Source organism: Leuciscus leuciscus, assembly GCF_965113295.1.
Source record: "Leuciscus leuciscus genome assembly, chromosome: 7".
Taxonomy (NCBI): Eukaryota; Metazoa; Chordata; class Actinopteri; order Cypriniformes; family Leuciscidae; genus Leuciscus; species Leuciscus leuciscus.
The window spans coordinates 23968749-23983046 of record NC_138731.1 but is presented as its reverse complement, the minus strand read 5'-3'; the positions used below and the strand labels follow the sequence as shown (position 1 = coordinate 23983046).

At 39.9% G+C, this 14298-nt stretch overlaps 1 protein-coding gene across 1 annotated transcript in view; it reads right to left on the bottom strand.

Moving 5' to 3' along the window:
- man1a2 (mannosidase, alpha, class 1A, member 2) overlaps positions 1-13897 on the bottom strand; it is a 94916-nt gene extending 81019 nt beyond the window's left edge. The window contains exons 1-2 of the mRNA XM_082175313.1: positions 13085-13897; positions 10703-11172 (exon numbers count right to left, since the gene is read on the bottom strand). Of these exons, the coding sequence (XP_082031439.1) occupies positions 10703-11013 (311 nt within the window). The 5' untranslated portion in view covers positions 11014-11172; positions 13085-13897. The remainder of the gene's footprint in view (positions 1-10702; positions 11173-13084) is intronic.
- Between the last annotated feature and the right edge of the window lie 401 nt (positions 13898-14298).

Genomic DNA, 14298 nt, shown 5'->3' with positions numbered 1-14298 from the left:
TAAGTCGCTTTGGATAGAAGCGTCTGCTAAATGATTATATGTAAATGTAAATGGATATATCAAGATGGTGTTGTATAATGGATGTTAGATAGCACTGCCATGCCAACAGAACACTGGTAAATTCAGCAGAGCTTGCCATTGTGAACAGATAAGCGCTTATTATATTACACCCACCATGAGCAGGTGTTAAGATGCTCAGCTTCCATCAGTTTTGTGCGCTCAACACTATCTACCATCAACCTACCCACACATCCACCTTCAAACCTCATCTTCTTCACAAGTCAAAGCTTATCGTGGAAGTACACCAAACACTGTCAATAGCAGAATGGGTCCAGAAGCACTTTTGGAGCCGTTATCCCCACATGTGTGGCTCTAGGTATAAAACAGGTTTTCATTCTGGTACAGCAGATTAATTCTGTACGCCTCAGGAGACCCAATCTATCTCAGACAGACCCATTCCTCAGCCCCATCATTAGGCTTTGATCAGGATTCATTTTCTGCCTTGCTCACATATAGAGACAGAAAAGAGATAAAGACATAGAGAAATGCAAAGAGAATGAAGAAACGCCTATAGAAATCTGAAGCATCAAGGACAGCTTGAAGTATTCAGCTGTGCAACTGAGGAATAAGAGGAACACACTGCTTAACTCGCCAACTGATAAATACTGTTTGTGCTTTTCATTAGTATTTAGTGTAGTACAGTGCCTGCAAATGTTTATGTGAACGTACTTGCACACGATTCCCTTGAGAACTGAGCTCATTTTCAACAAAATACCACCAACACCTGTGAAGCCACGTGGCTGCTGGCCCATTTCGCAGAAACTAGAAAATAAGGTCAGCAACTCATATTTCCAATATAGAGTTCAGGAAGGGCCTTCTTCCTCACCATCCCCACCATCCATCGCTTTCTAGCCCCATCTTGCCTTTCAAGAGTTCAAAGATGCAACGCTGTGTGGTGGTTTCTTTCTGTATCACTCTCAGCCTGAAGCTGCTCTGGGGAATAACAGCCTCCTGGTATCAAATGATGCATACAGGTCTGACTACAGCCTTTAAGTGGACAGCACTTGAGTGAAGCGGAGCCTCTCTTTATTCCTTCCTACATTTTTCATGTCTCTTTTTAAAAACAAATCTCTTATCTGACTTCCATTCCTGTCCTATTTGATGTAAAGCTGCCTCATGAGGATGGACAGCTGTGTGCAATGGACTGTCATTTTTAATTACTTCAGTCATGAAAAACAAACCAGGAGCCATATCAACCATGATTTGTCATTTTGCCATCTTGACTCATTTTATCAGACACAAATTTAGACATTTGTACAAAAAATTGGATTAAAGATTCTAACTTTTTTACTTTAGAGATAAATCGATGCCACTCAATGAATTAAATGTGAAACCATGAGGTCATGTGAAAAAGTAGCATACTGGTATTTGAAATGTTCATCTTAGCATAGATGTACATATGGAAGTACATATGAAAGTGCTATATAAAAATGCCTCATTCTATTCTATTCTATTCTAGATCTAGGCAGTATAGTTCAGTGGTTTTATAGATTTAATGTCAGATGTAGTGACAATGCACCAATGATCTGGTAGGGCAAGTAGTATTCTCACTTTTATACACTAAATATGTTGTAGTTGATTCTGTTCCTCTTGATCCTAAAGGCCCCAATATACTTCAAACGAAATAGAAGAACGAACTTATGTGACGTAATTTCTAACAAAATCAGGCCAAAACGAACTTCGTTTGGGGTTTGTTTTGGGAGTTCGAAACAGCTACTACTATTGGTCCGTGGCGACTACATAATAGGTGTGCGGAGGCTCTGCCTTCTTTCACGTGGAAATCTTTTCCGCTTCATTTCTCCAGTCCGTAGAGGTCAGACGTCCGTGAGTGAAAACATGAAAACACTGGAAAGCTGCTTTACAGTGGAAAATGAAGTTGTACTTCTGATGAAATGAGACACTGACACAGTTTTTCATGTTTAATATGGTAAAGATGCTTGATTTTAAAGGAACACGCCGACTTTTTGGGACTTTAGCTAATTCACCATATCCCCCAGAGTTAGATAAGTCCATACATTCCTTTTTCATCTCCGTGCGTGCTGTAACTCTGTCTGACGCACCCACCGCTAGCCTAGCTTAGCACAAAGACTGGAGGTAAATGGCTCCAGCTAGCATACTGCTCCCAATAAGTGACAAAATAACGCCAACATTTTCCTATTTACATGTTGTGATTTGTATAGTCACAGCGTGTACGAATAACAAGGTCACATGAGACACAACCATCTTCTAACCGTATACATACTGGGAATTATATTCTCAGAAGGCGAAGCACTGCTACAACTGCGGAGTGATTTACTCCAACTCTGAGCGAACTCTGCTCCTCAACACGGGGCTTCTCAGGCGCTGCGAGCAAATCACTCCACCCAAGTAGCAGTGCTTCGCCTTTTGAGAATATAGTTCCCAGTATTTATACGGTTAGAAGATGGCTGTGTCTCATGTGACCTTGTTATTCGTACACGTTGTGACTATACAAATGTGACCTTGTTATTTGTACACGCTGTGACTACACAAATCACAACATGTAAATAGGAAAATGTTGGCGTTATTTTGTCACTTATTGGGAGCAGTCAGGCCATTTAAAAAAAAGTATAATTTTTTAACAGATCAGGCTTTGGTCGGACTCTGGCTCATTTAGCTTCTCTCCTTTCATCGTGCCCATAAGATACGTGCAGATCGCGGGCTACTGTATGAAATTGTTATATTGATAATATTATATGAAACGCAATATGCGATTACGCGAGTAACGCGACACGCGTGCAATGCAAGTTGGAGCGTGAGGAGTTACTAAAATATCCCAATACTTCAGGAAAAGCTGCATTTTTAAAGAGTTTTGATTTGATTACCACAACAAACAATGAGCCTGAAGCCTTCAACAGTGGATGCTATTCTTTTTCTTCACAACACTCGCGAATAAACAGTGAATGAGCCTTACTCAGTTCAACAGATTTTTATTTATTTATTATATTTTTATTATTATTTAATGTTAGCCAGTTGGCGACGAGTTCTTTGAAATGTTGTTCTTCAGTAAAGTTACTTCACATCAAAAAAAAGGTAGGCAGTATTTACTTTATTTACTGCTGGATCACATTTGGCTATATAATATTCTCTACTGCATGCTTATGCTTCTCTGTAATGGACAGTCTGTATTAATATTTGTGGGCATAATTGTCATGGTGGTAGTTATGTTGGAGGCCTATAATAAAATTGTACCTAGTAGCGTGTGTGTATGTGTGTGCATCTAGCAGAGAGAGCACGCGTCAGAGAGAGCTTTAGTGATATAGATGTTGGTCTTGGGTCGGGTTCGGACTGAAAAATTGCAGATGTTTTCGGGCTGGGGCCGGATTAGGGTTTGAACACCACGGGCCAGGGGTCTCATTTATAAAACTGTGCGTAGGAACCTTACTAAAAGTGTACGTGCGCCCGAAAGGCAAAAATGGCGTATGCAAAAAAATATTCAGACTTATAAAACCGTTCGTACGCCAGAACCTGCGCAGAATTCACTTTATAAATCCCAGTCAGCGGAAGATTGTGCGCACATGCGTCTCCACCCCGAAATAACCATATATGGAGCTTACAACGCCTAGTTTTACTATGCAGATCCTCATCTGCATATCATTTGCATATTATTCATCCACGTGATAACGTTTAACGGTACAAGACACATTACATTAATAAAAATCAAGTAGTTGCCTATACTTGCCTTGTTTTTGAATACATAAATCAAATAGTGTAAAATACATTTCAGAGAAAGTTTTCTCAATCTTTTCCACTGGCCGAATTGTATTTTTAATTGATTTATATTTTTTATGGAAACAGATAGGCCTTGGGCATTATTTGTACGAAACTATTTTCTCAGACAATCTGGTATTATCATGATAAGCAATTATCTCTGTGGTTAAAACATTAAAACACAGCACGCCACAGGAAGTGTTCAAAAACATCGCATCCACAACAATATTTCTATTGATTGAATTTGAATATAAAAAATGTTGTAACTTCTCAGTAATGATTTCATGTTTAAGTGTTTAACTCCATTAATTTGAATGGCATATTTAATCTAAATGTTTATATCAGAAGTAAAACATAGTTTAAATCATTATTTTATTTATTTAAACTGTTATTTGCATCAGTTTCACTAAAATGCCCAACACGCTCGCTGGCGCGGACATTTAAGAAGGGATGGATATTTGCTTCAAGTTGACAGGCTTGGCGAGTGAAATTATGTATTATCTTTCTGTATATGTTTAATTTTCTTTAGATTTTCTGTCTAAAAGTGACCAAAAAGACACTTAACTCCAGCTCACCATCGGTGTCGCCAAACTGCTCCATCTCCAAAACGTTCGTACGCATGGGTCAGAGTTTGCGTGCAGGTGCGCACATTTTCCCGTCAAGTTTGTTTTTATAAATCACAACTTATGCGTCGGAAGTGGCGTACGCACATTTTCAGCCCCGTTTTGTGCGTACGCCACGTTTATAAATGAGGCCCCTGGTCTCGGTAAGGGCTGGATTTTTTGCCCCGTGCAGGGCTCTAAGCAGTATGCTAGCTGGAGCCGTTTACCTCCAGTCTTTGTGCTAAGCTAGGCTAGCGGTGGTTGCGTCAGACAGAGTTACAGCACGCACAGAGATATGAAAAGGGTATGTATGGACTCATCTAACTCTGGGGGATACAGTGAATAAGCTAAAGTCCCAAAAAGTCGGCGTGTTCCTTTAAGCAATCTATTGTATAAAGTGCTGTATAGACCCTTTTACTGTTTGTACACAATGATGACGTATGCGCGCGCATATTGGCAACGGAAGTATGGCGAGAATCAGCAGCGTGTCAAGCTACGCGAGCGGATTAAACAGACGCAAGCATTTTTTATTATGTCCTCGCTCCAATCAACACGTTTAATCGCCTGCAGCCACTCTTCTGAAACGGCCGTGATCCTGTCGGAATAATATAAAACTTAAGCCCCTGGGTGGTATATCGATTAGTGCAACCGTAAACGCAACAACCAGACATTTTGATGCTGGGAAACCGTTTTGATAAACTTTCGGAGTTGCTAACACGTTAGAGCCAGTGGGGAAAAACACCACTTCCGTTGCCAAAATGCGCGCGCAACTATTTGATCACGTGGGCTGTAAAAGGGTCTATAAATAAACGTGATGTGACAATACTAGAATGCCGAATTGCAGAGCTCGTGCAAACATATGAAGAGTTCAGATGCAAAAGCCTCTAAATGCCACCTGAAATTTTCTTCTAGAATGATCATTTTTATCAAGCTCGTATATTTAAGTTCAGCAGTTTCACTTAAATGACAATTAATAGGTAATCTTCATTGCCATTTAAGTGAAATTATTGAATTTAAATATACGAGCTTGATAAAAATGATCATTCTAGAAGAAAATTTCAGATGGCATTTAGAGGCTTTTGCAACTGAACTCTTCATATCCACGTTGTTATGATCAGATGCTTTACAAGGCTATGCTTTGTTAAAAAATGCTTGCTGTTTTCTCAATTTTGTTGTGTGTTTATTTTGTTATTGAGAGAGGAAAGCGCTTAGCACATCAACATATTCATCAGATGTTCGCTAGCAGTATATCACTGGTCAGGCATTTCGAACTTTGTTTTACCCCAAGGCAAAGAACGAAAAATAACTTTGCCGTGAGTATATCGGGGCCTTATTTTAACCACTGATTTAGCTCAGAAAGATGATATAATATTTTTGCTTGGTCACAACAGCTGCCCCCTTTCTTAGCATTTTTCTATCACCACTAACTACAATGAAACTAAATTATGTTTTCTGCAATAATGTCATTATCACTTTTTTGAGGAGCACATCATCATCTGTCTGTTTCTCTGCTCTAATAGAAACAAGCCTCTAATAAAGTGCCTGAGCTCAGACACTTCAAATGAATCTTCCTCTTACTAAAGCTTTGGCAGGAGCAGGCAAATTTTTCACTCAGATTGAATCTCCAACATGCCATCAAATGTAGCTCATCCAATTTAAACAGTATCAGGACTAAAATTGAAAAATAAACTGTCAGGTTTAGGAGAAAGGGTCTGGTTTAGCTCAAGCTCAAGCCGAGCACTTTCTCGCTTTTAGAGGAGCCTTAAGCTTCATGTCAGGTTGGCAGGTGTGAGCGCTAACTCAATTAGCGCGAGTCACAGGGCATCTGTTACATCAGCCCACCACAGTGACACACTTACTCAGAGAACCTGAGTTTAAAATGAAGTTAGAAATGGGAGACTTATCTGCACATTGGGAATGGGTTCTCGAATATAGGTAAAAATGTTTGATGCATTTTCTCCTTTTGCAGCCATTTTGCGTCCATATTTTTGGCAAATTGGATATCTGTCCTTGAGGACAACCACACGTTTGTTTTTTTGCTATCCAAAGTATTCCCATACAGCAAATTTTAACTTATTTTTTGGCGGGGGATAGAGATTAGAGATAACAGCCTGACATGTTCTCCGCTGTATGTGTGTGGGTGGAGAAAGTTAAAGGGATAGTTCACTTTGAAATTAATTTTTGGTATGTTTTAACTTACCTTAAGGGCATCCAAGATGTAGGTGTCTTTTTTTCCGCAGTAGTTTCAATTTTGATATTTTTAGGTCAAACCGTTCTTGTCTGTCAGTCATATAATGCAGGTCTATGGTCACCACCTCAAAGAACATGCACAGAGTCCAAATTAAAACAATTCGCCGTCGTCCAAATTAAACAATTCCCCATCGTAAGTACACATTGATGGCCTAAGACACGAAGTGATCTGATCTGACGTGTACGCAGACTGGTGCATGCATAGATATATACACTAGAAGTCGCCTTAAAGACATTCGTTCCAATGAACTGCCGTAGACAAGGCGACATCTAGTGTGTATATATCTATGCACCAGTCTGCGTACACGTCAGATCAGATCACTCGGACATGGCTGTGTATAAGCGTTAAAAACGACATAAATACTGTTCGTTTTCTCACACAAACCGCTCGTTTCGTGTCTTAGGCCATCAATGTGTACTTACGATGGGGAATTGTTTAATTTGGACGACGGGGAATTGTTTTAATTTGGACTCTGTGCATGCTCTTTGAGGCGGTGACCATAGACCTGCATTTTATGACTGACAGACAAGAACGGTTTGACCTAAAAATATCAAAATTTAAACTACTGCGGAAAAAAAGACACCTACATCTTGGATGCCCTTGAGGTAAGCTAAAACATACCAAAAATTTATTTCAAAGTGAACTATCCCTTTAAGAGTCTAAGCAGTCAAATGGAAAGAAGTTGCGTATCCACAGGTGAGATTCTCCGTCTGGTTTCATTTTTTCCAATACCGAAAGGAGCAAATGTTCACGATATGGCAATCAGACGTGATATACCGTCATACCGCTACAACCCTACTAGTATTAAGATGAGTTTTGGTCACAAGTAGACGAGGGAGACACATTCCCATTTACACCTGTTTTGATCCATCTCTTTTGTCCACTTTCAACAACTTCTGTCTTGATTTCTTTGAGGGGAAAGTCTTTGGGAGGGTAAATGTATGGGCTTTTTCAGATCTTTTGATCTAATGGATGAAATAAGCTCGCACAATTTTAAAGGAGACGACGAAAAACATTTGTAGAGAAGCAGTGAGTGACCATGAGTGCGTGTTAGCAATCAACGTTGAGAGAACATTGTTGCTTGGTTTGTTTTTTGTCTTTAAACCAAACTTGGGTCTTCAGCTGACAAAGTTTAAAACTTGTCTGGCTAGCGCGCTTCCCATAATGTTTACGCATTAAGTCACTAGGCGGAGAGTAGGTAGTCTTTTGTGGTCGTTCGAACGCATTCGACCACATGAGCGTCTACACTTTGATAGCAATCCGGTCAAATGTGTTTTCGTCAAAAGTGGAGAAGCTCAAAGCGTTTCAGACCCTGTTTAACCTGTACTTAGCGTTGTGCACTCGTGATCCGATCGACCAAAACGCATCTTAATACCAGGTGTAAACAGGGCCTCTGTCTCTCACTAGCAAATGCACATGCAGTATGTCTGACTGCACTTCAACTCTACCTTTGGGACGACAGCGCAAAAAAAAACTAAAATATGCATTAACGTTAACATTTCATCAGCTCAGCAGGTTTATTTTCTAGTGTACTTAAGAGGCTCTGTTCAATCCAGCCGGTAAAATTGAGACGGTCCTCAGTCACACTAATGCCTCGCTGAGACAGAGTCAGCATTTGCCTCATGAAATGTGCCACACATTTCCATAAATGAAAGCTTGAAGGACCACAAAAAAACAAAACACACAAGCTGCATTTAAATTCAAACGTTTCTATCACTGAGGATCGTATTGCAAAAAATGTTGGGGAAAACTGCTATGATATTAAAGCTTTGACATTTTGATAACTCATCTTATATCACACAGGGAAAGTCATGTGACTTTCAAACAACGTTAGATTGCAACTACATTTTCAAAGATACAATACATACAATCTCTTTTTTTTTTGTGGAAGTTGCATGCAAACCTCAGACAGGATAAACCTAGACAAGATTTTAAGCCATGGCTTGGTTCTTAAGACAGAGTACACACAGCAGCTCAATGGTGAAAGTAGAAACAACACATAGAGGCCCCTGTAACAACAAAGAAGCAGAAAGCGCTTTCTTTCACCGGAGTTCACTTAAACTCTCAATGAATTGTGGTCCACCCAGCTGAAGAAAGAAACAGAGAGCTGAACCACTGACTGTGTGGCTACAACCATCTCAGGCGGAAAAGAAAAGCCTTTAATAATTGTGGAAGTATTGCTAGGGGGGAAAAGTAGATGATAAATACATCAATTGCAGAATGCGATTTTCTTAGAAAACAGTGAAGGGCTTCTTTGCCTTGCGGTTAATAACATATGCTTTTCTTAAATGATCTTGGAAAGTTTTTGAACTTCAAACCTAATAAAAAAAGCATTCCCAAAGATTTCTGACTCTAAATCACTGTTTGCTGCTATGGATTGGGGTATGAAAAAGCTTACAGAGATCGCAGGGCCATTAACGAAAGCACAGACAATCTGTGAATAGTCTGTTCGCACAGCTCACACCTACATGTGTGCTTGGCCTGAATAGTGCATTTAAAGCTTTTTCCTCCTGCCATGAAATAGTGGTATGAGCTTTCCAATTACAATGTGCATAGTAAGATTAAAGGGTTAATTCAGCCAAAAATTCTGTCATTAATTACTCACCCTCATGTCGTTCCAAACCCGTAAGAATTTCGTTCATCTTCGGAACACAAATGAAGAGATTTTTTAATGGGACCTTTCCATCCCGCCATAGACGGCTAAGCAACTACCACTTTGACGACTCAAAAAGTTAATCCATATGAATGGATCTACATTTTCTGAAGAGACTCGATCGCTTTATATGATAAACAGATTGAATTTAGGCTTTTATTCACATAAACGTTCATCAATTCACAGATCCGTTATGGTAAACGGAAGCTCAAGCATGTTTGCTTTACGTGCGATAGCCAATGAGGTTCATTCTCGTGTCAAGCAGCACGTTTGAGCTTTCACAAGAACCAATGAGGTTTGATCTCGCACATCAAGCAGGTTCAGTTAAAGCTGCAGTCGGCAAGATTTTTTTGATCATATTCACTGAATCCGACACTATGCTCTACGCACTATACAACATAAATCAGCCGGTTTTATTATTTTAAACGCGCTTCTACCTTACCTAGAGCTTGTTATTTGTTTTGCAAAAATCCACCACTCCCAGTTCTTCTGGTGCAATCAGCGCAGGGCTGTGTGAGATCTGACTGTCAATCACAGTTCGTGCACACGCCACAGATCCCCCCTCGCGCACGTTACAATATTACATGCACAAGCCTGAAGTTTGCAGGTGTGTTGGATTGTACGAAGCGTGATGGCGGAGAGAAAAACTACTAACAAGCTTCCAATTCCTCGATTAACAACCAGAGCTAGGATGTCCGAAACAACCAAGGAAAAGAAAATGATGCTTCGATGCTGAAGAGACGGGCGCGTTCACAGAAAATCTGGTGCACACGCACTGACGAGCACAAACTCGATTGGAGGGTGCTCTGTGGTAGTGGGGGAGGGGCACGAGAGTTGTAAACATTCAACATTTTGGCTAAGTCCCCTCAATATGCCAGACTTGCCGACTGCAGCTTTAAGCTTCTGTTTATGTTCGCTGATCAATGTTTATCTGTGAATAAAAGCCCAAGTTAACTCTGTTAATCATTTAAAGATATCGAGGCTCTTCAGAAAATTTTGACTAAAATGCTCAATTCATATGGATTAGTTTTACAATCTCTTTATGAACTTTTTAAAGCGTCAATGTGTCAGCTGTCTATGGAGAGTACAAAAAGCTCTCATATTTCATTAAAAAATATCTTAATTTCTGTTCCGGAGATGAACGAAAGACTTACGGGTTTGGAACGACATGAGGCTGTGCAATTAATGGTATAATTTTCATTTTTGGATGAACTATCCCTTTAATAATATTAAAAGAAAGCAAAAATCTCAAACAATCCTTTTTGCTTTCATAATCTTTCATTGACTTTTTTTGCTGCCGCATAGAAGCGGTTCAGTTTGTTTTCCGAATAAAGCGTCACAGTGAAGATGTTATACCACCTATACACAGAGACACAAAAACACACGGTGATGTTGAGGAGATCTCACCTGTGCCGATGCTCGTCGTGAGCTCCCACGCCATGTATGCCCTGTCTGCTGCTGTGCCTCGCCTCCTTCTCTGACTCGATGTGTGGTATCAACACGTCCTCCAAGCCAAAGTCAAAGCGCTTGTGTTTGGAGTTGTCCGGGAGGAAGAAAAACGCTCCAAAGCACAAGGTGATGAAGGCACTGAGGATGAGGAGGAGGATGAACTTCTCGGAGAGCCGTAAGGTGGCTCTGTGATGGGGGAATGAGGAGGCACCTGGCGAGAGGGTAGGTATCCTACGTCCCGAGAGTGGCAATAGAGCCGGCGTGGTCATATTTTGATGATGAACTGGAATATGGTGGGATAAGTGTCAAGGTTGTTTTTGTGTAAGCCACACTATTATCTCATTGCGGTAAAAGGGAGATTTACTGCCGAATGTCTTCTTATCATAGAAATTTAGTTGTCCTGTAGATCACAACTGATTCCACTTGCTCTGAAAACAAACACATTTTCAGATACTGACTGTCATAAGACATTCAACAGAAGCTTGCCATTAAAATGAACTTCAGTTTCCATGGCAATTATGTTAAGCAGCAGAAAGGACATGAGTCTAAATTTTATTAAACAACAGGTAGCTCGAGGAATCTAATTTGATTCCTCTGTTCTAGACTAGTAGTCACTAGTGATTAGAAGTAATTTGGTCTATTATTTGTGCAATATATTTGTGCCCTTCAAGTGTAGTCGGAAATATCGTAATTAAGAGTTACGAGCATATGAATGACCGAGCAAAGTTGCATTTACAAGTGGGAAAAACTATTCTAGATGATACACAAGTTGTGACATTGAAAGGGGAGTGACGATTTGAAACATTGCAGAGACACTGATATATAATATAAATAATATTATGTAATATATAATCTATACACAGAGATCTGTGAGCAGAAAGCAAGTCTGTAGCAAATGGTGTCAAATCACTCAACTTTCATTGTCTGCGTCACATTTAGTTGAGATACCATATATAAGTCAGTGATTGCTTTTTGGGTTTATTCACAATTGTTGGGGGTTTTGTTTTGTTTTGGCTGCCATGTTATGTTTCCACACTGAATTAGTGATGTCATAATAACAAAAGGCAGATTTGGAGGTATGAGTTTCCCACGTGCACTTGAAGGTAGCAATAGAAATTCAGATTGGTATGCTAATACTAGTGTACCGTTTTGACACAGCCTTGCATACTGACTACAACATTTGGTTTGAAACTTACTACGAAAGTATGTAGTACAAAGTATGTGCTTTATAGTATGAATATGGGTAATATGAATGAAATTCAGATGTTGTACATCCACCATTTTGTCATGTGACCTACCAACAAGTTGTATCACTTCACTGCCATTCACAACGCCGCTCTCATGGCGTCATGGGAGAGTAAAGTGTTCATCAGATGCAAATTTCACCAAAAGTAGTAGGTCATTTGGGTAATTTAATTTACAGTTTTATAAATTTGGACATACTAATCTCACATACTGTTTTTCACCAACTATAGGGAAGTAGACTGATTTAGAAGCAGGGAGAGGCTTTCTGAGCCAGGAGGGGAAATCTGTGTCGCTCCGCTCCACTCAAATACGCTGATCTAGGCCAGCTTTTACTCTGTTTTGCTTGGTGACAGGCAAATCCTGGTGTTTTGGCTAATTTCGGTACTACTTTTGTTGGTGAAAAAGAAATATACCAACTAATCAGTCAAATTTTGTCTGAACGCAAGTTACTTAAGATATCAATTAACCTATACTCAATAAAATTACACAACCAATTGTGCTGTTTTATGGAATAAGAGCAATGTTGTAAATGTGATTACCTGCAGTGCTGTGTAACACTCTAGCTCGTGATACATTGCTTAATTATAAGGATTACATACTTTTTCCCTACTATTACGCCACCCATTAATTACATACATGGGCTTTGGGTTCACACTTACAAATGTTCTAGGCTACATTTAAAGACAATGAGGGCGCAAGCATACATTATGGTCCAAAACTACTTTAAATATTGTTTATTAGATTGTCTTGTTTGGATAATCATGCACATTCACATTCATGTCAAACATAGACTCTAGAGTCAAACAAGCAAAGACGAGTAACCATTCAAATGAGATTAGCATTATATCAAAACAACAATCATCGGAATGAACATGCGCCAAATATATAAAATTCGGCATATAGACAGTACTATCAGACTTTGAGCATGACAATGTGACACCTGTACAAGTGCTTGTGCTTCATTACAGCGCCACATCAAGCGTTTCGTGCTCAAAACGCAGGTCTTATCTTTAACATCAGCCAGGATTTGTATTAGGCTACTATTTGATTAATATTCTAACAGATAACTTATATAGGTTAAATGTGTGCACATACCGTGAGGGTCTTTTTATCATTCTGATCCATGATCCTCGCTTTGATCCAAACGCTTCTCGGTGTCGAGGCGGGTTGGGTCAAGTCGTTATCTTCACGATTAACGGCGAGTTCGCCCTCACCGCCCGAAAGGCGTATTTATCTTAAACTAGCAATACGTTTTCGATAGCGAAAAAAGCAGTTTGATATGACAAAATAGTAACGCAACCTTGGAGAACATAAAGAAAACCCGCCGACCGGATAGTGAACACAATGTTACGGCTCTAAGAGCTTTCCTTCTGCGTGTTAACGATAAAAGTTCCCGTCACATCATCATGAGCTTCAAACGGTAAATATCGTGGAGCGCGCGGACAGTGTTTCAGCACAGGCCTGATCCGCTTGATGCCGTGGCAGAGTCTCTGAACCGGAGAGCGATATCGAGAGCCGATACAATATTGAAAGTAAACCACGGGTGTATCGCAATCGCTGGGGGATCCTCTCTACATAATGCCCTATTTTAATAAAATATCAAGCCGGCCTGCGCTGGACGTGTGCTGCGCCTTTTTCATCCAGTAAAGGCATTCAGCTGGCAGCCGTGTAGTGGACTGATCCCGTCCTGCAGCTGCTGCATCACCTTGTCGGTGCCTCGGGATAAATCGGCGCCATAGACCGTAAATCCACAATTAATGCCTGAAAGTTGCCAGACTCACGTTTATGCCCCTGCTTCTATGCACTGAAACATTCGCAAATGCCACCACCGCCTCCCTTATGTCTTCATTCCTCCTTATTTCTGTAGCCGTGTGCGCCGCCAGGCTCTAATATCCAGGATGTTGTTACTGCAACAGCTACTCCTCCTCTCAGTCCTCCAACATCCAGTCAGCTGCCGTTTGGTAAAGCCAGGGAGCGTCGCTCAAGTACGAGTCTCTCTTGGCAACGCAAAATGAATAGCGGTAGACTGTGGACGGTAGAGAAAATAGAGCATTTATAGTAGTAGTTTTTCACAGTTCCTAAAGTAGATTGGTATTACTCTTCTTTTTTTTTTGTCTACTTTAATATTTTAATTTTTTGTCTACTTTATCTTTGTTTTTCTGTTTCTGTACGCATGTTAAATTTGCTGTTTAAACATATGCACGACTAGATTTCTGATGAATATTAGTTGCATGCATATTACAATTATTTAAATAATGATAAATAAATTATTAATAATTATAAATACAAATATTTAAAAAGAATAAACA